The following is a 22,360-nucleotide window of genomic DNA, read 5'->3' on the forward strand; positions in this document are numbered from 1 at the left end:
AAAATTTGATTTCATGTTTCAAAATATTTTCTGATGAAGCCATTAGGAACCACGCTGCACAAATGTCTTAATTGTAATTTTTAGCAACCATTAACCAGACTGACAACAGACAGACGGACATTTTCCAAAAAAAATTTTTTTTTCGATCTCGGGGAGATCTAAAACGTGGAGATTCGTCAAATTTTGAGTTCGAATTTTTTGACGATTACTGTACTTTCTCTATATTACGTATATGAGGAAGTAAAACACTTCTTCACTGTACTTTCTTTATAGAAAAAAATCATATCAAAGTTTTTATTTCAATTGAGAGTATTTTCATTTTATTTCACATTAGAATATTTTAGATACATCATCAGTGTAACCTGCTCCCCTTCATTTTCGGGGAATTTCGCAAGATAAGATTTTACCTCAACGACTAACCTTAAAATTTAGAAAAATTTCGCCAGTCTCATTCGGCAGTTAATTTTGCTAATCTACGTACATAGCAAACTGATCAGAATTCGTCATCGTTATTGTGCAAGTATAAAATTATACTTTTCTTTTATTATTTGGAGTGATAAGATACAGTTCATCAAATTTGATCAACATTATTAAATTAATGCCTTTAATATATTGAACGGTTAGCTAATCGTCTAAGGCGACTAATTATATAAAAAGAAATGAAGTAAATGAGAAATAAATGCAAATTAGACTAGCAGCAATGTCTTATAAATGTGCTTGCTTTGAATACTAAGCAATAATATCGAAAAGCCATTTGTTACAGTAAATTCATTTTTTATAATTCTTCTTTCATCATAATTACTTTTGGAGATAGAGTAATTCAATAACAATTACTCTCTATTACTAGCAAGATTTATTCAAAGGCAATGAAATCTGTGAACGAATATCTTTAGCTTAAGAAATGGGTGGTCGAAATTTCATTTAGATATACAAAGAAAAAATTCGAATGTTCGATTTATTGAAATGATACAAAGACAAATTTTCGGTTACCACATACTTGTCGCTAAAAGAAATTATATCTAAATTAAATAAGATACCACGGTTCTACAAAATCAAATTTATTTTCATGTTCCAAGTGGGAAAAATTTACAGAATTGAAACAAATGAAATGATTTGATTGGATATTTAGAAAGTCCTCATCACAGTATTATTTTATCACAAAAAACCTTCTCTCAGAAAATTCTGTATTTTTTATGTACATATGTTAAAGACCACTAAAATCTTTTTGTCAAGCACACCTCAAAAGGTTTGGGCATCAATCCAATACCGAGTTGTCCATCAAAATCGGGCTTTGCTCCTTCGAGCAAAGAAATATGGAACTTTTGTAGAATCGAAGTGAAATATAGGAAAACTTCAATTTTGGCGTAAGATTCACCTGGACACGACCTTTTGCCTGTAAGAAAAATGGAAAAGTTAATACCATTCATTAATTATATACAAAAGTAATAATACAAAACTTTGCATCTAAAACCATTCTCAAGAATGAATTTGTTTAAAATGCACATGTTTGATATGGATTTAAGTACTATTTTGAAGCTACTCGGCACCGCTAAGATGTAGCTCGTAATTTTATAATGCTGTTGAATAAGAATGGCATTTCTTCAAATTTCCGCAGTTGCACTGTGATCAGAGTGTTTCTCTACGTCAACAAAAGGAACCATGTCAAATATTTCTAATTTCCAGAAAGGTCGAAATATTCGGCATAAATCAAAACTTTTAATGCGAAAAAAAGCTAATTTATTAATTATGTTATTAAAAATGAATTTATTTTAAACTGTTTTTTTTTTTTGTTTAGAATGGAATCGGGGAGTGAAATCAAATAACTCTGAACTATGGTTTTGAAATGTGGTATAAATTGTATTTCCTGGTCACTTCAGTCTCAGAGCAATTTTTCTCAACAATTAAGTGCATCAGATTATCACATAACGTGAATTTTTCATAATCATCAGGTCCAGATCACGAGATCTACAAGAGTAGATGCCAACGTTTCACTTTTCAACTTCAATAAAAAAAAAATGATTGTTTTTTTAGAAAAACATTTTTGTGGCCTATTTTAGCATTTTTTCTGAATTAATATTAAAATACTTTATATTTTCAGAAAAATTACATTTGCCGTAGTTGAAGCATTTGATCCTAATATAGACATCTCTGAAACTTGTAGAAAATAATTAATTTTTTTGTATGTGTATGTAGAATCTCAAATAATTTGTCATATAAATTGAAAAAAAAAATCTCATTTCTAACTTCTTCCAGTTTATTCACTTTGAATTTTAACTCAATAGATGGTGCTTCAATTATTCCTTATGATGACGGTGCATTATGACCAAACGTGGTTAGAATTTAGTTTACCGAAGTGTGTTTGCACTGACACGTTTACTTGCTTTACACTGTTTTTTTTTTTTTTTTTGTTTTTTTTTTTTTTGGAGTTGCACTTACAATTGGTATGTGTTTTGCTTTCATATTTTAATGATTTTGGTTCTATGTTTTATGATCTTTTGTTGTCTGGTTTGCAGTGATCTTACTTGGATGTGAAAAAAAATTGGAAATAATTTTGATTGTTATTATATAATTATTTTGTGATACTAATTTCATCTCCAAAAACTTTGATTTCCTGGGATTTTCGGGTCACGAGGGGTCAATTTGTTGGACGAAAGTCCCTCAAAAAGTTCTCGGAAGAAAAAATCCCTGGTTTGAATATCTGGCTGAGGTTCATCCTTGAGAAAGATTTCAGGCCGGATCTATTATATCTTTCTTTTCGGTTCTTTTGCTTTAAACTTTATACTTAATATTCATTTTAATTTGGCTAAGTCCATTTGTGTTTTAGTTGTGGCAGCATTAGCGCTCTCTAAATGCATTGTGTCTTTCATTATATAGGTTCAGGAAATATTTTTTTAGGTAAATTTCATATTGATTGTTTTTGGATTCATAGTTTCAAGCCTTAAAAATAACCTTTCATTTTCAGTTTATGCAATTTTTTAAATCTTAATTCAGAATTACTTCTAGCGCTTAATTTCTAATCTACAATTCGAACATAAGTGTTTTCCGTTAGCTGACCATCCACTGCATACCGAAATAGAAAAAATGCATTACTGTAGAAAGACTTCGTAAGAAATAATCAATTTTTATATAAAGCAACTATGATAAAATTATGGATTTTGAAAAGAGTTCGTAATCACAATAAATTGAATAGATCTCCTCAATTGGTGAGTGAAACTAAATTTTAAATAAGAAACTTACCGACTGAAAACGGAATAAAGTACTCTGGCCTGACCACTTCGTTTCCATCTTCTGTCAAGAATCTTTCAGGTCGAAACACGTCTACATCTTTTCCCCAATACTTTGGATTGTGATGAATAGACCACAGATTAGCCAAAACATATGCATCTTTCGGAATAAAGAACCCGTTCAGTTCTGTGTCCCAAAGAGTGCTGAAATGGAAAAGCAGATAAGCCTTCTTATTATGAAATATTAAAATAACGTGAATAAAATCTTAAAGGGGTTTAATTAGTTAAATAATTATAATTATTCAAGATTATTAATTGACATTATTATACAAAACGCTCCCCTTTTTTTAAAAAAAAATGTTAATCGTGAGTGTTATACTTCAAATGAAATTTTAGCATTTATAGTTTTTCTATTACCATACAAGAGTGGGTTCAGTTAAGGTAATTGGAAATGTAATTTGCAGACTTTGTCATTTCCTCGATTTAAAATGAAAGTATGAGAAGGAAAATAAGCCTTTAATTTATGTGACTGCATTATTAAGTTCAAAAGAATTTGTGGCGGGTTGATATGAGTGAGGATAGAACCTGGGATCTTGTGGTTCGCAGCCGAGTAACATGACCACTATACAAAAGCAATTGTCCGTGTAGCGTAGCTGTTAACTGGCTTATAAGTTTTCACCACAAATTCACGAAATAATCCCTTTATCCGAATCACCTTATTAATGAACCATTCTGAGTTACCGCAACGTTCAGAATTACTCAGGTATGTTCCCAATTACCCGAAAGACTATGAGGTAGTTATGAACACGGGTTCTGGTTTCTGATCACGCTAACGAACTAATTGAACAAGCATGTATTTGAAGTGATAAGAGGCTGCTATTCTTTACCTCAAGATTTATTTTACAATTTTCTCCCAACTATCCCAAAGTATTGTCTTTTTATTGTTTTTCAATAAAAAAAAATTATTTTAGAAGATATCTCATTTAAATTTTTATAGCTATTTAATATTTTCAATTTGGAGATAAATCTGCCATATTGTGAGGAAATGTTGAGAAATGCACCTTTATATGAAAACAGAAGTGAATGTATATTTATGGAATATAAAAATAAATATCTAAAGTTTTGATATACATTTTGAAATGAGTCAAAACTAATAGTTCAATTTAGTAATATGCCCATTTCAGATAGAATGTTCAATCTCTTATTCAGATTATTTCTCTGTATTTTACATGACCTAAAAAAATCTTTTTAGAGACAGCTTCTGATAGGATAGCTTTTATTGGACTCTTGGAAATCGCAAACAATTGATAACCGCCAAAACACATTTCATTTTGTCAAACTGGTGCCCTTCAAAGTCAAATTCAATTTACCACTGTCAATTCCATTAGGTTGTATGACATTCAAATAAAGGATATTCTTTTTTTGATATGTTCAACATAATCAATAAAAAAGAGAAATAAAATAGAATTGTACTCACAAACAAATTCGGTAACAGAAAAATTGAATTCGAATTTAAAATTTTGTTTCAAACCCATTATATTTTTAAGGAATAATACCTTAATTTAATCAAATAATAACACATAATTCTAAATTTTACTTTTGTAAAGTTTAATACCTGAGTCACGATTTAAATAAATAAATAAAATTCAAATGCTAGAACTCTAATTCTATAGCATCCATACTTTAATCGTTTGATGATGAAACTAGTTTTAACCAGTTTTCCTCAACAACATAATTAGAAGATTTGGGATTCACCAGTTTTTAAATAATTCTATCTTTAATGATTTGTTTTTCGAGTTGGACATATTTCCATTGAGTTTTCATATTTTCAAAATTAACCCTTTGAACTTTATTCTTTAAAACTCCTAATTAGATGCTTTGGAATTCATCTATCGTTATAATTACCCAAATTAAATGTAAGGCTTAAGAAATGAGGCTCAATTATTCTATCAGAATAATATTTCTTTACTTATTTTGGTTTTAATAATTGACGGCAATAGTTAGATAAAAAAATTTTGATGTTTAAATCCAAAGATCACGTTTTCGTTACCCTTTTCATATAAAGCCTGGTGATTGTTAAATCTATCATAGTTGTTCATAAGTTGTCAAATTGATGAGGATTTCCTGGTTAAAGTAATAGCGTTCTCTATATCATGATATTTCAAAATTCATCTCAAACCACCCATCTTATTGCTTTAAAACGAAGAATTACTCAAACAAATCAAATCATTCAAGATATTATTTCTTCGATTTCTGTTAATTTTTTTTATCTATTACTTCGATGCCCATTCTGAGTCCCAAGTTCCTTGTAATAAATCAAGGCAGTGATACTATCTGAGGATTATGATGGTTCATACTATCTGAGGACATATTGGAATTCATACTATCTGAGGACATTGATGGGAATGATGGTTCGCCACCGCATTATCTCCATGATGGTCGCTTCGGTGTAGGGCATTTTGCTGTGGTCGGTCCAAGATGGCAATCTTTCAGTTCCAATCACGTCATCGATCTCCTGCTGGACCTTCTTCTGGACATCTTGGTAAGTAGCCGTGGTAAGGACAAGCCACTCCAGTGTGAGACGAACTGTTTCACTGCCTGCACCGAAGAAAGCCCCGACCATATCTTCAAGGACTTCCTCTACAAGAAAAATTATATTAAAAAATGAAGGATAAGTCAGCCATCTAACTCTCCGACCCGCCAAGAAGGCACACGGATTTAAACCATAAAAACTGAATGACCGCCGCAACAGCAACATTGGCGGGCACTGTGGGTGAGTCCTAAAGGCCGTCACCGGCCACGGTACAACCCTCCCCGAAGGAAGTACGTCTCGTCATCGATGGGAGGAGTGAGATCCCCCACCTATTAGTGTACCCTCCAGGGTGAAGAGATCCAACCACTGTGCCGGAAGCATCTCATCCTCATTTCGAGGTGCCCCCCCCGGGGGTTTAAAAATGAAGGATAAAACGAAAGAAGGGGGAAAAAAGTGTTAAGTAGTTTGTGGTACGGAAAAGAAAGCGGAATGATCTTTCCTCCTTTTTTTTTTTTTTTTTTTTTTTTTGTTTGTTTATCAATCAAGAAGAGTTGCACAAATGAAATAAAGAATACATTCTCCTTTTCTTTTCATAAAGACCATAACATAGAACGAACATACATGTTGGAATTGTATCTCTTCTCGTTGTCCGAAATTCTCTAACTTTCGGCAAAGATTTATAATTTAGGTGTAATATGATAAGCTAAAATTCAGATATCGAGCATGTTACGTTTTTGAAATATAGAATTCTGATGCACACGGGCAAAATATGCAGAATGGTCTCCTTAGAAAAATTTATATTATATCTATATTTTTGATATTAAAGCCACATACCAACATTTTTCATGTTAAGACTTCATATCAAATTTCAGCCTTCTGACTTGTATTTTTAAGGTATCCTAATCGCAGCAAATAGACCGACCCAATGCAAACAGAGATAATTATAAAAATCCCTTTATTTTGACTATGAATATCTGAAATGTAGAAATTAATCAAAAGCTCGTCGTCGAATTTTTCGACGATTATATATTTTCTCGATATCAGGGTTTTTATGTCAAAATGTCAATCAAATTTACCAAAAAAGTTTGTCGATAGAAAATATTGCCATACATTAGCTAAACGGCTTTCAAACTGTTATATGTTGTCCCAAAATGCCATATACTAATAAAAGTTGCAACTTTTACAGCAAAATTGTATATGTATTGATGAATATGGTTTTTGACAGGATGAATGCAGGTAAGTAAAGTAGTGAAGATTGATATTTCATAAATGAAAATTTTTTTAAAAAAATGTGTGGATTAAAAAGTTATATGCTGTAACTTATATTTCGTGTTTTCATACTAATGAAAACACTAAATTGTAGTGACGAATATTTTTTATTGATAACTGAAATTTCGCATTTTTTCACAAATTTCTCTACTGATAATTAAAAATCAAAACTTCGTAGTCTGTGGGTTGCTTTAATAATTGAAATCGTTAATGAATATTTGATTTTTTTTCATTGTTAAAAATTCTCTTGAACACAAAGTATGCTTTTATCCCATTTTTTCATTGCATGTTTGCAAAAATGATAGCAACTATTTTGATTTTTAAAAAATCGTTTCATTGAGGATGTGGAGTTTGACTTCTCAAAATATTTGCAATTAGAATTGTTATAGAAACGGAAATATTCAATTTTATTTATAAAAAGAACTGGTTGCATTTTAATATCCATACATCACTTTCTCACAAAATAAAGTGAAAGATTTCTCACAACATTATTGTGATTACTGTTTTATACTCACTGCAAAATGCTGGATCATTTCGCTTTTTTATTTCAATCAAATAGCCATCAATATAATCTCGTGGGTTATTTGGATCCAATGTTTTTTCGTGCTCTGCAATTTCTTTTCTGTAAGAAAAATAATTTTTTAGCATCATTTATATTTTTACTATAATTACATGAGCATTCATGGTGTTATAACACAATTATTTGCTAATATTGCGAGCCGTTATAATTTATTCCGTAAAATAAAAATACGTTGTTAAAAAGTTGCTTGCTTAAATTATTTATTCACAGTTAATAAGTCTCGTTCTCAACTTAAATAAAATTCCTTTTAAACAATGTGATATTTTATGTATTAGTTTTTTTAAAAGAGGAATATCTCTATAATGCGAATATGTAATAATACGCTCTAATATAACAAGAAAATTTGAGCAAGTAAAGCATAACATATCTTTTCGTGAATATTTATTCTAAACTCAACCGCTCGCATTTAAACTAACTCATTAAAAATATGTTCATATAGTTCTTCCTATTATTGTATCCTATTCAGTGCAAGTTTTTTTGAATCGATTTCAATTAATATAAATAATTTATTATATTTATAAAAGAAATCGTGTTATTTCAGATCTTTAGACACCAGAAACAAAAAGAATGTTCGGAGTTCAAAGGGGAAAATTTAATTAAGAAACTTGAAAAACTGAATTTTTAAATACAGTAAGTTATAAGTCATAATAATAAACGCTTTTAAATTAATAAGCTATTGACTAAGTGAACACTTTGAGTTTTGCATCTATTGGAGTTTTTATTGCTCAGAATACATAAAGATTTGGCACTGTCTGTTTAGATAAACGCAATGTTTTGAACTTACACTAAGTTTATCATAGTCAGTGGCGACTAAAGTTGACAGCTCTAATAAAAGATCTGAAACGTATCCTCATTCCTAAATAAATTGCTTGTTAAAAAAGATTTTAGCTCATTAAAAATATTTTATATATTTACACAGAATTTATTTTTAAACACCATTAACTGATTCCTTTTGTGACAAAATTCTTCAGATAAACAGATTTTTAAAAGAATTTATTGAGTTCCTTTCATTCTCCTTGTAGAGCCAGGAATACGTTCTACTTCATCTAAAAGTGATGTGCTTGCTCATTAATACTTATTTAATTGTTGCTTGCTATAAAAAAATTAATAGTTTTCAACATTAAAGAGATCTTGAAGAAATACTGTAGTTTCAGATTTAATGAATATTTGGCAGAATATAGCTTTATATTCAGTTATTATGAGCACCAGAAATTAAAGTACTATTACGGAAATAATCCGGAATCCATTTCATGGGTTGTGCTTTGAAATTTTCTGCAGTCTAAACAACAACAACAAAAGGAAGCTTTATTCTACAAGAGAACACAAATACACAAGCAATAAAACATAACCAAAGCGCGCACGAGAATAGAAGTTGCAATTAGTAGCAGCATATCGGTAATGGATAACCGTAACAGCTCAAAGCGTCCTGAGAAAATTAACAGAATAGAGACTTCATTCAATTATCCACATCTATCAGTTCGTTTACCATTCTTACAGTCTCGATTCATCTTTGCTTTATACAGCTTTCGAAACCGGACAAAGAAGCTTCTAAAACAATCGTCAGAAATCAAGCCCTAAAGGAGCTATTGCCAAGATTCTCAAACTGTCTGGGTCTTTCCTTTTAATCATCAGTCACTAAATGGTAGCCAAGTTTGTCCCAAAACTGGTGGGTAGGGATCATTGACTCAGCATTTATTCAGTAACTATTGTTTAACTCTAAAACTACCTTCCTTTTCAGACGACTTTCAATGCAGTGAAGAAATACTACAAATTTGTAACAATATGTTTGATTCGATAAAAAACATCACAAATATCTTACCGGGTATGATCTCTCGATTCCTTTAACGTTTTGGCTATCTTCCCTTCAGATCCGAGATTCAAGAATTTTGCTATTTTTGCGATCTTGGGGAAGAATAACTGCCAAATCACTTGTCCGGCAGCGGCAGCCGACTCTGTGAGAGTTCTGTCCAGCATCTTTCGAACTGGGTCATCGTATTTCAGTCTTTTGCCGAACACTAGAGAAGCGATGTTGTTAGACATACTGGGAGACAACACAGTCCGTACTTTCATGGGCTGTCCGTTGAATTTGGCGAAGTGATCGAGACAGTCGTGGATCTCTTCCTAAAATCAGTGGAAAACAACTTTTTATTAATATAAGAGAAGATTATCGAATTTGAGGAATAGAATCTAACTTATCTTTCTAATAAAAATTTCACTATGTAAAATTATTTTTTTTTTCAGCTGTGCATAGAGACAAACTTTGTATAACAAGATTTATAATACAACTCGAAAAGCGGAGGAAGCCCTAGAGCACTATGTTTTATAACATAATTAGAAAATAAAAGTAGTTTTAGGAAGCACGCGAATAAGATGACATTTTCGAAACGAAATAATATATATAATAATGGAAAGAAAGAGAAAGGATTTAATTCTTACTAAAGTTACTCTTACTCATCTTTTTTTAAAATGACATTTCTATTGAGTTATTTTTATTCTTTCTTGTAAACAGAGTTCATAATTATTTTCAAGTAATATGCATTTAAAACCTAATTTTATGTTTCATAGTTTCTCATTTATTAATTCAACCAGCGGGAGTGGCCATCCAAAAACCTTTTCGCATATTCTCTTCTCTTCCCCCCCCCCGCCGCAGAAAAATGTGGACCTTGGGGGAGGCAAAGAATGACTTGAAAGCCATTGGAGTACATAGTTACGAAATATTAATTTATTTCTTGAATTTAGCGTTTTTATCGATCGTGTGGCGATTCGCCAGCGTTATTGGCGATTAATCGCTGGCATATAGTTAACAGTATCCAAAAAATCGAATTTGTGTTTTAGATGCTTTTCCCCAACCGATTGAAACCAAAATTTGACTCGGAACTATAATTTTAGTCACAAAATCACATACTAAGTTCGTAAATTTATTTAGGTTCTTGCGTTTTTTAATTTTCGCATTTACATGCTTCTGAAAGTACAAATCGAAGCACGATCAACCCTTTGTTAGATTCGGCTTAAAACTTGAAAGGTATCTATACTGAAATATGTACCGAATTTCATCCATCTTGCTCTCTTCTTTATAATTATCGTGTTTACTTATATTTGAATAGCCGGACAGACAGATTTCCTCTGAATGGATATTTTTTTTTAATTTGACAGAAAACTACAAATATGATGTTAAGATCATATACCAAATTTCAGCTATCTAGCTCAAAGCGTTTTTTGCATTATCTTTATTACTGGCAGTAATAATACCAAAAACGTTTCAGAATTCAGAGAAGATTTGTTAAAATATCGAGTTCAAATTTGACGGTTACAATATTCTCTCTATACTTCATATACGATAAAGTAAAAAGTGACGGTAAACTAAATGAAAGCAACCGTTTACCATACAAAATGCAAAAGAAAGGGGGGAGCGGGGGGAGTGTGATCAAGATTCTAAAGATCTATCCTAATTCATGAAAAGATGCAGAGAATTAACAGCAAAGTAAAACGAATAAAATTGATTTGGGGAACAATATAAAAATTATAATAGTCCAATAAAAATTCTGATTGCTCTAGAAATTTTCATGAAATAATCCACACTTTCTTATAATATATATTCATGTATGACTTAACCCATTTATTTTGCATTGTTATTGCAAATCAACATATTAGAAAAAAGGAAATAATCTGAAAGTAATTTGCGAATTAAAAGATATAAAATCTATGTTTTATTGATAAAAACGAATTATGAGAATAATTGCCACTAAAATATTATTTTCACAAAATTGTAAACTATGTGGAAAAATCATGGGAAGAAAATAATTGTTCATAAAATTGAACATCCAAATCAAACATTGTCTTCCTCTATTTTGTGATGTGACGGCTTCTTACTGCAAAATCCATGACAGATTTCAAATTAAAATCAGTAGAGCGGATCAAGGTAATTTCCGTGCAGATCACAAGTGAAAAAAAATTTTTAAAGTTCCATTTTGAAATAATCAGAAAGTTATTTTAGAACAGATCTCGGCTATTTGAACAGTAATCAGCTGACTACGGCGACATTTAAAATTATAATTCTTTTTCCATCTTCCACATTGAACCTCCGTGGCCTGTGATGAGGGTTTCAGGTTCGAGACCCGATTCCACCGAAGAACCGTCGTGTAAGCGGGTCTGGTGCACGTTAAACCGTCCGAGGCAAACGTCCTTCCGCTGGTGTAGTGTGGAGAGGGGGGCGCCAGCTCAGGTGTCGTCCTTGTCATCTGACCGAGGCTCAAAATTGCGAGGTCCGTCCCAATGTAGCCCTAGTGTTGCTTTAAAACGGGACGCTGATATAACTAAACTAAGTTTCCACATTAGATCAAAGAAGGAAGGGGGGGGGGGGCGTTGTATCCTCGTCATCGGATAGAACGAGACTCGGCTCATGCACGCAATGGATGGTCTTAGAAATCGAGTTTTGAACACGTAATCAGCCCAATCTTTATCACGAGTACGTGAATGGAAAGCATACTTGTTTGCACTTCCTTGTTGGGCATAGTAATGTTGTGCATTCGAGTTACTTCTATTCAAATGACGACAATACTTCCTATTGAAGAGGTTCTATTTTGGTTAGTTATGATCCTAGGACTGCAGATGTTCGCGCCTTCTGCTATCGCGACGACAGTCATTTAATTAAACCTTGATGTTTAGGAATGGCGGGAATTACTCCAATATGGAATTCATTACTAGGTTTCAGAGGATCCAAATGAGTCAATCTTTTCATAGGCACATTGTTGACCGGCAATTTGATGCCGAAGTTATTAAACACGAATTAACACTTGAGCTATCAACAATGTTATGAAACATTCATTTCAGTGTAATTGAATACATAAGACCAAAACAAGAAATCGTCTTTTTAGAGAAAAAAACATCTGTAAATCATTTCTTAATACTATTCTTTCTAAAATTTATCCGAAATAAATTTATGAACGGACGTTTTCGGTGTCCAAGGGGTGGATGAGGTGGAAACTATATCTTTTGCCATTGCGACCAACATTCAAGGCTGGAGGCGGTAATATGTCTTCTACCGAAGACAGTTCTGCTAAGATAATTTAGGCAATTACAACACCTGCGCTGTTAAGTAAATATTTCACTGCAGCCAGACGTAAATGATAGTGTAAGGGAAGAAAATAATCAGTATGAGTCGGAGCATCAAAAGTTATTTCGGTTGTTTTATTGTACTCAAATGCCAAAAAACTAAAGCCTCTTGAAAGGAAAAAAAAATGTGTTTTGGGGAATAATTTTACTACTTGGCTGGTATTTCATTAAAATGATGCGTCGTTATACAGACATTTTTGTAGTTTCTTTTTCAACCACAGAATGAATGGATAATGTAGATATGAAAATGCGGAAAATTATATAATTTTTTTTATTAACTCTCCTATAATTTCGATAACATGCTGTTGCAAAAATATTTCAAAGGAAATTATTGTACTGGAAGCACTTTATTTCGTTTTATTTATGGTGTAATAAATTCACTTTTGTGTAACGTGAAGAAAATTCGTATGAATAATGTTAGGACGCACATCGAAAAATGAAAGCGAAAGCTGATGGGAATTAATGAATTTAATTATCCGGAAGTCTATATCTACAAATATGTTCACAATACTAATTTATATACTATACGCAATACTAATATAATTCATAAAAAACGGAATAGCACCAGTAAGATTTAAAAAAAAAAAAACCTTAATTATGAACAAAAGTTAAAGAATCCGAGCATATCAACATTACATAATATTAAATCCAGAAAAATGGGAAGCACAAGAAATAGATCTTTACAAATGATGTATTGTTTGTCAACGGATTCTAAAATCCTCCGTGCTTTTGCGCATGCGTTAGGATGGAATTAATTCGGCAAAATAGAGGTAAGAGGATGAAAAGAAGAAATGTTTACATTTAACAGTAAAGTAAATATCAGAAATCCGCACATCCTCCCACGTCTCATCCCTTATTGAGATATAATCGTTGAAAAGTGATTTTCACATGATACTGAAGCAAAACACTAAACAAGATAAATGTTTATTTTGAATCTTTTTAACTATAGATCTGGTGCTGATATGCCTTAAAAAATCTGAAAGCTCGTTAAAATTTACGTTAAAAAAAGTTAAGTTACGTTAAAAGTTACGTTACGTTTTCATATCTACATTATCCATTCATTCTGTGGTTGAAAAAGAAACTACAAAAATGCCTGTATAATGTCGCATCATTTTATATCTACATCTATATTACATTTTCACTCTACATCTATTTCGCACTTAATCTCTTCTACGCAGATTGAATGATAAAAAAAAATTCCATTGTATCTATAAAATTTTATCCCTTTCCATTAGCTGTTATCTACAGTTTTTCACAAGCAGCATCTTCAGAGTCAAAATTGCTTATTTTTAGCTAAAATGACTTAAAAATTTCAAATTTTACTTACCTTTATCATGTCTTCCAGACGAGGTTTTCCGAATCCAAGATCTCTCAGCATCTGAAGTGAAAACCTTCTTTGTTCTTTCCAAGGAAGACCGTTAAATGCTCCCGTTTCTAAAAAAATACAATAACAAAAACGTAAATTTTAACGAGTTTCCAAATTTATTTCTTTAAGGCATATCAGCCACCAGTTCGTCTTTTAGTCTAAAGGTTCTTTTATATTTTTCAGAACTGTATTGCAAAACGTTAATGAATATTTTATTATTTTTCTGTAGTTATATGTCTTAGAATCCTTTTGAAAATGCCAAATTCGATACTTTTGGCATGTAGATTTGGAAGTTTATATTTTGGATTTAAATTCCGAATTCTTTTTTGAAAAAGAATATCTGTTAAAATATTTATTTATCACCTTTATAATTATTAATGGCGCACTGAACCTAAGAAATACTGAAAACATTTTATTGAAATTGAATCTAAATTCGATGCCATGGTTCATCATAAATAATTGCTCTAAAAAACTAATAAATGAAAAAAAAATTCGACATAGTAAGAATCTTATTTAATATTTCGCGTGTAAAATACAAAATGAATTCAGTACTGTAATAAAGTTTAGTTTAGTTGAGTTAATGATACGGTTTAAAATAACATTCGACTGTGCTGGGGTGGACCTCGTAATTTTGAACTGTAATTTGATGATGAAGACGAGACCTGAATTGGCATCAACTCCCTTCTTGACCTACCCCTCACACTAGCTCACACGATTCTTCTTTAATGCAACCGGGTTTTGAAAGTCCGGCGCCAAAGCTGAGACCTTGCCACCAGCCTACGGGGATCTCGTATTGCAATCATAGAAAGAAAGAACGACCACGTTTTACCTTAAGAACGGTATTGATGGAGAAATTAGAGTTTATCATGGAATGTTATTAAACCACGCCTTGAATTATATCTGGTAGAATTAGGGTTGTTGAACCCATGCACTGAATTACAGAATTTTTACCTGCAATTTAACTAAAATAAAATAAATAGCTAACAAAATCTCTTGGACAAGATAATCCAGATAATCGTTTTCTTATACGGATGGAAAATATAATTATAAATGTCCAAATTAAGATGTAGCATCAAATCAGTCAAACCAAATAAATCAGCAGTTCAAGGGCTTAATTTACCAATCGAATTATGTCTGTTTCAAAACTAATTTAAATTTGCAAGAATTATATATAAACAAAACAGTTAACTAAGAAATAATTAGCTTTTTACTTATCTAAATTGTTTGTCTATATATCAGCCTACTTATGCTGATGTGGAAATTATATCGGAAATGTAGAAAAACTCTGTTGCATTAACGTAATTGATTTAATATTATAATCAATAATCCGTTCCATTTACTGATAGTATTTTACTTGAATGACCATATCGCATAAAACAATAACCTCAATGTATGCGTAACGTAATTGGGAATCATGCAAAATAGATGGCATTACGAGAGCCACAAGGAAGCGAGTCCAGGCATTGTTTATGTAGTCGTTAACCAGCCACATTTATAATCTTTTGCCAAAAGATTCGAAAATTTGCTCCTTTATACTATATTTTCTCATTCTGGAACATGAGAATCCTTTTACAGATGGGGTTAATATAGGTTAAGAAGCAGACTAATGCAAATTCGCTCCCTTGTTAGCATGAAATGCCCGTAACAACATTGTGACGCTATTTTTCGCGATTTTGTATGATATTCAGAATGTCAATTAACAATGTGGATATATCGTAAAGCATCTGCTGCTAAAAGGGTCTTGCTATTAATTAGAGGAAAAACATCAGCTGCAATTTCAAAGATGTTTTTTTTCTAATGAATTAATGCATTTGGTTTTATCATTAGTCTCGATATGAAATATTGATACAAGGTAATGTGGGAAAAGAAAAGACAAGAGAATATTCATAATCAACTTAAAAATAATCTCTTTTCAACCACTAATTCACAAAAATCATGAAATGGTTCTTGAAGAAAATAAAGTAGACAAAATCCTTTGGAAATATAAATGTCAGAAAGGGTCAAGAAAGATTGTTTATAAAAATGATTGAAACACAGAAAATAGTCAAGATACTTTAATCATATATAGTAGATTATATCATTAATTTCCCAACTAAAATATTTCTCAAAATGATACTAAATGCTTTTGATCTGAAGCCATTTTTAATAGAATCAAAGAAAATTCAGAAAACTTAAATTATGATTTGAAACTTGTAGATACAGTGCAATTCAGATAGTTAACAATGAAAGAATTACCATTCCTATTTGAACTATTAAGCAACTATAACCACAAAACTGTTTGAAGTTTTCAAACTTCAATATCAAACAATAAATTGAAAGCCAAATAAAAATTTATGGACAAACTAAATATTTTTGAAATATTTATTGCCCCAATTTATGTAAGTATATATGCACTGAGGTGAAATTATGAGAGAGTCACGAAAGTCATCCAGACAAAATTATTTTGATCCAAATGTATGAAATAATATACTTTTCATTAACATGAAGGATCATACTCATAAAACTTAATAGATGACGCCACGAGTCCGAGGAATTTCATATCATGATCATTTAGCCACCGAAATCAATGTCATATTTTCCATCCTGAAATAGGCTAATTTCGGAAGAAACTAACGAAGTTGCTGGCCTAACTGGAACAGTATTAAAATTCACAATAAATAATGAATAAAATTAATTTATTGCTTACAATAGCAACTATCAACAAAAATTTTAAACCCATGGGGTTACTGATAACAGATCTGTTAAAGCAAATTCTGTTCACGAGTTTATTATATCATTGAAATTTATAATTATTTCATCTTCAATGCAGTGGTATAGCGAAGGTCAGTGACATTCGCAGTATGATATTATTTTTTCGCTTCTTCATAATATATAATATTTATATTCAAAAAGGTTCATTAATGAGTTAATGTTTTGCCTACATGGTGCACGATAAAACTGAGGCCTGAAACAATTGAATCCCTTTTGCCCCCTCCCCCATTTGTTATGGCACTGTTTTATTGTTTTATTTATTGGTTCAGCACTTGATTCACTTATCGGCATGCCATTTTATATTCAAGATCATAAGACTCAAATTATAACCATTGGATTCAAGTTCCTCTTCGATGCTACATATATTCCATGAAGATTCTTTTTACGTTTTATGTCATTTTAATGGTGCATAGCTATATCAATTAAATGGAAAAGAAAGACAGCAGAAAAAGAGTCTGATGATTTTGGGTAAATTAATAAAGAGAATTTCTCGATTCTCAGAAATTATTCTACTCAGAAAATGAATGGTGTGGAAGAAATATCAAATGATGACTGGCAAACAAAGAATTCCAGCAATTCTAATAAATTTTGTTAGCCTAAATTAAAATTTTATTATAGAGAGATCTATTGAACAATATAAATGCATAAATACCAAGACTGCGCGATTTTGAAATATTTTCAAAAATATTTATTAAGTAAATATTTATTTAGAACTGAAAAACTGTCACAGTGTAACAGCAGGAAAGAAAATATCCCCTCTCCAATTAAGTTTAAAATGCAATCTGCAATGTTGCTTAGCAGAAAATTATGTATTAACTTTTCAAGAAATAAGGCAGTTCCTTGAAATTCAATTAAACCCTTCAAGAAAAATATTGAAATATTTTTAGATAATAATAGTGTCCATAATAGAATAATAGATCTGTTAAGAAAGAACTGGCAAGGTTGTTGTTGTCGTTCCTTTGCTAATTTCTGTAGATTACTTAAAGTCACTATTCAAAGTTTTCACAAGAAAAGGCATTAAAAACTTCAGACGAAGAAGCTTTCAAAATTATGAAAATAATAAAATTTCAAAGAGCAAAAGAGCGGATAAAACTTTCGTTGCTTCCAGTTTTTATAATGTTGATATTTATTATATTGATTGCAAACAAAAATACAAAAAAATGTAACTACTTGTTGAATGAAAACTACAAATTCCATTGATTTTATCACTTACAACTGCTCTGTTTAGTAAAGTTATACATGACGTTAATATTCAAGTTTTTTTTTACTTTCCTAAAAACTGAAGTTAGTCACCAAAACGCACACATACACATATAACACCATCCAAAATTTAACAATATACGAATTTAAATTAAAATGATTCTCCAAGTCTTTCTCCAATCAAAAATTCGCGTTAAAGGATATGTAAATTCTTTTAACAACTATTCATTTTAATTTTCCTCGTTCATCTCTACAGCACTTTAAGATTTAAAACTTCAGTACATTGTAAAAAATATCTTACAATAGCTAAAATTCATAACATATTTCTACAAACTATCATCAAAACACTCACCCAAAGTTGCTTTTCTAAGATCAAATGGATTTTCTGGTGGTCTTCCCATAAAGGCATCTTGAGCGAAAGCATCTTTAGTTGATTGGTAGTCGTCCAAAATAACACAGTATTGGGTTCCTAACTGCAAACTAGAAATATAATTCAAAGTAGGTCTTAATTTTAAATTGCATAATAAATATTAACGAAGTCAATTTAAGCTCACATTATGCCATGTCAATAGCATTAGTTTTATTTTGGAATCCAAGAAACATGTGTCAAAACATAATGCAAAACAAAACGCAGTTGAATGTCAGCTGTTGTGTGTACCTATATATATTAGGTGACACTGAAATTGTGTGATTTGATTCCAATGCATTAAAGCAATTATTAATTGAGTGCAAATAAATTTTGGTTTGCAGAAAATGACAAATAAAATTGTGAATTTGAGGTGAATGTAATAAAGTATTGTAGTGTAATAAACAATAAATATTGTTGAAAAATATTTTTCAGAATTTTTGCAAGAATGATATAATTTTTTTAAACTTTTAAATTTCATTTTGCTATTAAAAAATTATAAACTGTTAAGTATTTTTTGTGCCAAATTTTTTTGCAAAACGTAATCTTGACAATTTTTAATTTCAACTCTGAAGATCGTTTTCTACCGTTTCTTGCATCCATAAAAAATGTCGAACTTTTGGTGAATTTTGACGAATTTGTCGTGTTAAGTGGAAAATGAGGCACTAATTTTAATCTGTACCATTAAAAAACATAAAATGTTCTGATAACAATAAAAAAAACTGGTTATTTGAGAATGTTTTTCAGTAAAGGTGCCCGGAGTAATTCTGAATTCATTGAGTTGTGAACGGCACTTGATTTTTCCAACAATAACTGAAGAAATTAAGAGAATTTGTAGAGTAATTTAAGAATTTTTAATTTTTTTTAATTATTAGAGAAGAAAATAGACGTTCACACTTTTTTCCATCACGATTTCACTGGTCAACTCAACAGGGTTTTATTTTCACATTTTGCTTAGTTATATATATTTATTTTGCTATTTATTGCATGTACGTATATGATTGTGAAAATTAAATTTATTCGTTAACAGAAGTATTTTTAATAATAAATAAAATCACTAAATTATTTAAAAAAGGACTAGATAAGAATTTTCACTAATGTATCGTTAGTGTGCAGTTAAAGTGACCACTATGAATATGTGTTCTAATTATTGGAAAATGTCATATCTTTAACAGAAAAGTTTTTTCAAATAACAATATATGTGCAATATGCGTTATAAGTTGCCGATAGATAATATAGAGTTAAAAATGACCATATCGAAATAAAAATATATTTGTATACTTCGAGAAAGTAAAAAAAAATGTTACATTTCTCGGAAAATATCATTACTAATACAAGAAAAAAATATTACAATTCAACAGCACAATATTTTTTTTTCTGTCAGAGATGTCATTTTCTAATAATTTGAACCAATAAATTCAGTTCTCTGCTTCTTTTTATTGGCCACTTTTAGCTCTGTACGACGAGACGTCGCCTAATTTTTCTGTAACATAAGGAAGATTAAATATCTAAAATATTTCATTTATCCATTGGGTTTATAATTTCTTTGATTCATTCTAAAATGTCGCTTAATTTCGTATCATTCTAAAATATCGAATATCATTTAATGTTATGTGTTAATCATCTATCATCAAAATTTGACAGGTATAATTTTAATCTTTCGATACTTTTTTAATTTTCATAAATATTTTATATTTAATTAATAATAATATAATAAAATTAACAGTTTTATAAAATAATATATAATTTAATATAAAAATAATAAATTATTTTATAGATAAAAGATTTTTTAATCTTAAAATATCTATAGTTATGAATTTTATAATTCAAATTGAAAAACAAAATGTTGTATAATATTACACTTTAAGTGTGACCTGGCGTCGAGAGATAAGGTTATCATTTGAAAAGAACAAAAATATTTCTGCTTGTTTTTATCCATATTTTTTTCATTCCAAAGAGAGTGCTAGACATTCTTATCATTTTATTTCATGACATGAAAGAATTTCATCAGTTATTGCTTCAGCTTTACAAAGAGATCTTTATTTGCATTAGTTTTTAACTTTACCTCTTTAAAGATAATTGAAGCAAAACTTAATATGTAAATAATCAAATTACTCATTTAGTCTATTTTCTCGAAATTAGAGAATTTTAATGCTAATCAAACAATTTAAATTTGCAATTTATTATATATATTTATTATTTTATTTTCCTATATATACATTTACAATGACAGAAAATTTTTCTTTACATTAAATTTTTATTTACAGTTGTAAGACGAAAACAAATATTTAAAATTGAATTTTATTTCCAAGTGTATTGGTTCATTTTAAATCATTAATAATTCAGTATTTTTGACTTTATTTGATTTACAGTTCACATGAAATTTAAATTTTCAGCTTTATTTTTTAGCAGATTCATTGTTTCAATATTTTATATTTAGAATCTTCTCATTGGATAACTTTATTTCAAAATAATAACTATGAAATATAGCAATAACTATTTTAAATAATTTGCAAATTTAAAACAATTTTAACTGATAAACGACTTAAATGGTATATCAATTAATTTGTATATCAACTAGCTAGTACACTAGAGTGGAAAGTTTAAAAAATGGTTACTTTTTAATATTGAGTACATGTTTTTAGCAATGCGTTATTAGCTTTAAAAAATTTTAAAACGCTATGTAGCAGTAATATAAAAAAAATTTTGCTGCTGCCCTGCGGCTTATATTTTATTATTCATTTAAATCAGATTAGATTTCATCAGAATACAGATTTAAAAATATTCTGTCATAGAAATGTTTAAATTAAGGAACACACTATATTTAGCGAAATTTTTTTCTCGAAAATAATAATTCGAACTCAATCAAATTTACTAATTTTATATTTAATTAATAAAATAATTTGCTATATAAACTACAAAAAAATGATTTAATATAAAATGTTACATAATTTACCTGAAAACACTGCCATAAGTTTCGCCAAGCTTCTGAAGATCCACATAAGGTTTAGAGCTCATAAAAGGAATATAACCAACGAGGGGAAAACCATACGGCCCTGGTAGTATCTTACCTTTTTTTCCGGATAAAGCGAAATACAATAGAACACATAAACTACCAACAAGCAAAGCTGTGATGAGCTCCATTTTGTCTTTCTAACTCTTTCAATTGAAATAAGTTCCTGCTTTGAACGCGCTCCAAGGTCTTTTTGTATACGATTAACAGATAAAATTGGTCAAGATAAAGATGTGTGTTTGAGTAGGAAATGATTACGAAAGCATTAAAAAGAGCTATTTATGTAACTCATTTCAAAGGAAATGAATTATATAAACTTTTTCCTGTTTGTATGAGTGTGAATTTGAATAACAGAGATACAGATAAAATATAAATAACATATGATAAGTTACATAAATTATTCTATTTTTATTCTTTCGATACGAAATATACAAAGAAAAAAAAGAAAAAGTATTATAATAGACAAGAAAATGGTAATTCGATTTTGATGAATTGTAATTCCAGGTTTCAGCTCAATATGAATCCAAATAACACATTTTTGGAATTATATTTGTCTGTCTGTAGACACGATATTGCAAACGTGTGGTATTCATGGGAAGCCGATTCTTCAACAAGAAGTAAAAATCAAAAGACGCTTCTAATCCAGGAATATAAGCACTGATTTCAGCATGCCTGTTATTTTAACCCTTTCTAGGGGCTGGGGAAGTATGCTTCCCACCAAATTTATCAATATTTGCATGAAATTATGTAGGTTGGCATAAGTTCTGACAAATTTTTTTAGTAAGTCAGAAACTTAGATGCTTCAGTTCTTTATCTCAGACAAAAATGATGTATCTTGATTTGTTACTTAATTATAAATTAACCAAATTAATTAATTAATCAAATTAAATTTATCTAATAAGCTAA

The 22,360-nt window shown here is 30.1% G+C and overlaps 1 protein-coding gene across 1 annotated transcript; it reads right to left on the reverse strand.

Moving 5' to 3' along the window:
• Window positions 1-1,042: 1,042 nt before the first annotated feature.
• Window positions 1,043-21,642, reverse strand: LOC129968576 (cytochrome P450 18a1-like). Its single transcript, XM_056082601.1, has 8 exons — window positions 21,398-21,642; window positions 18,388-18,515; window positions 14,046-14,152; window positions 9,426-9,727; window positions 7,542-7,648; window positions 5,609-5,864; window positions 3,238-3,428; window positions 1,043-1,393 (listed from the first exon to the last, which is right to left on the reverse strand). Exons 1-8 carry the CDS (start codon window positions 21,583-21,585, stop codon window positions 1,215-1,217), a joined length of 1,458 nt encoding a protein of 485 aa, XP_055938576.1. The 5' UTR covers window positions 21,586-21,642; the 3' UTR covers window positions 1,043-1,214.
• Window positions 21,643-22,360: the final 718 nt, after the last annotated feature.

The sequence above is a fragment of the Argiope bruennichi genome, chromosome 5 (genome assembly GCF_947563725.1).
Source record: "Argiope bruennichi chromosome 5, qqArgBrue1.1, whole genome shotgun sequence".
Taxonomy (NCBI): Eukaryota; Metazoa; Arthropoda; class Arachnida; order Araneae; family Araneidae; genus Argiope; species Argiope bruennichi.

Excerpts from the sequence above, each read along its gene's own strand:
- LOC129968576 (XM_056082601.1), bottom strand. The coding sequence starts at position 21,585 with ATGGAGCTCATCACAGCTTTGCTTGTTGGTAGTTTATGTGTTCTATTG. Across the intron at positions 3,429-5,608 it reads CCCATCAATGTCCTCAGATA|CACTCTTTGGGACACAGAAC; the intron begins GTATGAATTCCA and ends TTTCCATTTCAG. Across the intron at positions 1,394-3,237 it reads CTTTATTCCGTTTTCAGTCG|GCAAAAGGTCGTGTCCAGGT; the intron begins GTAAGTTTCTTA and ends TTTTTCTTACAG.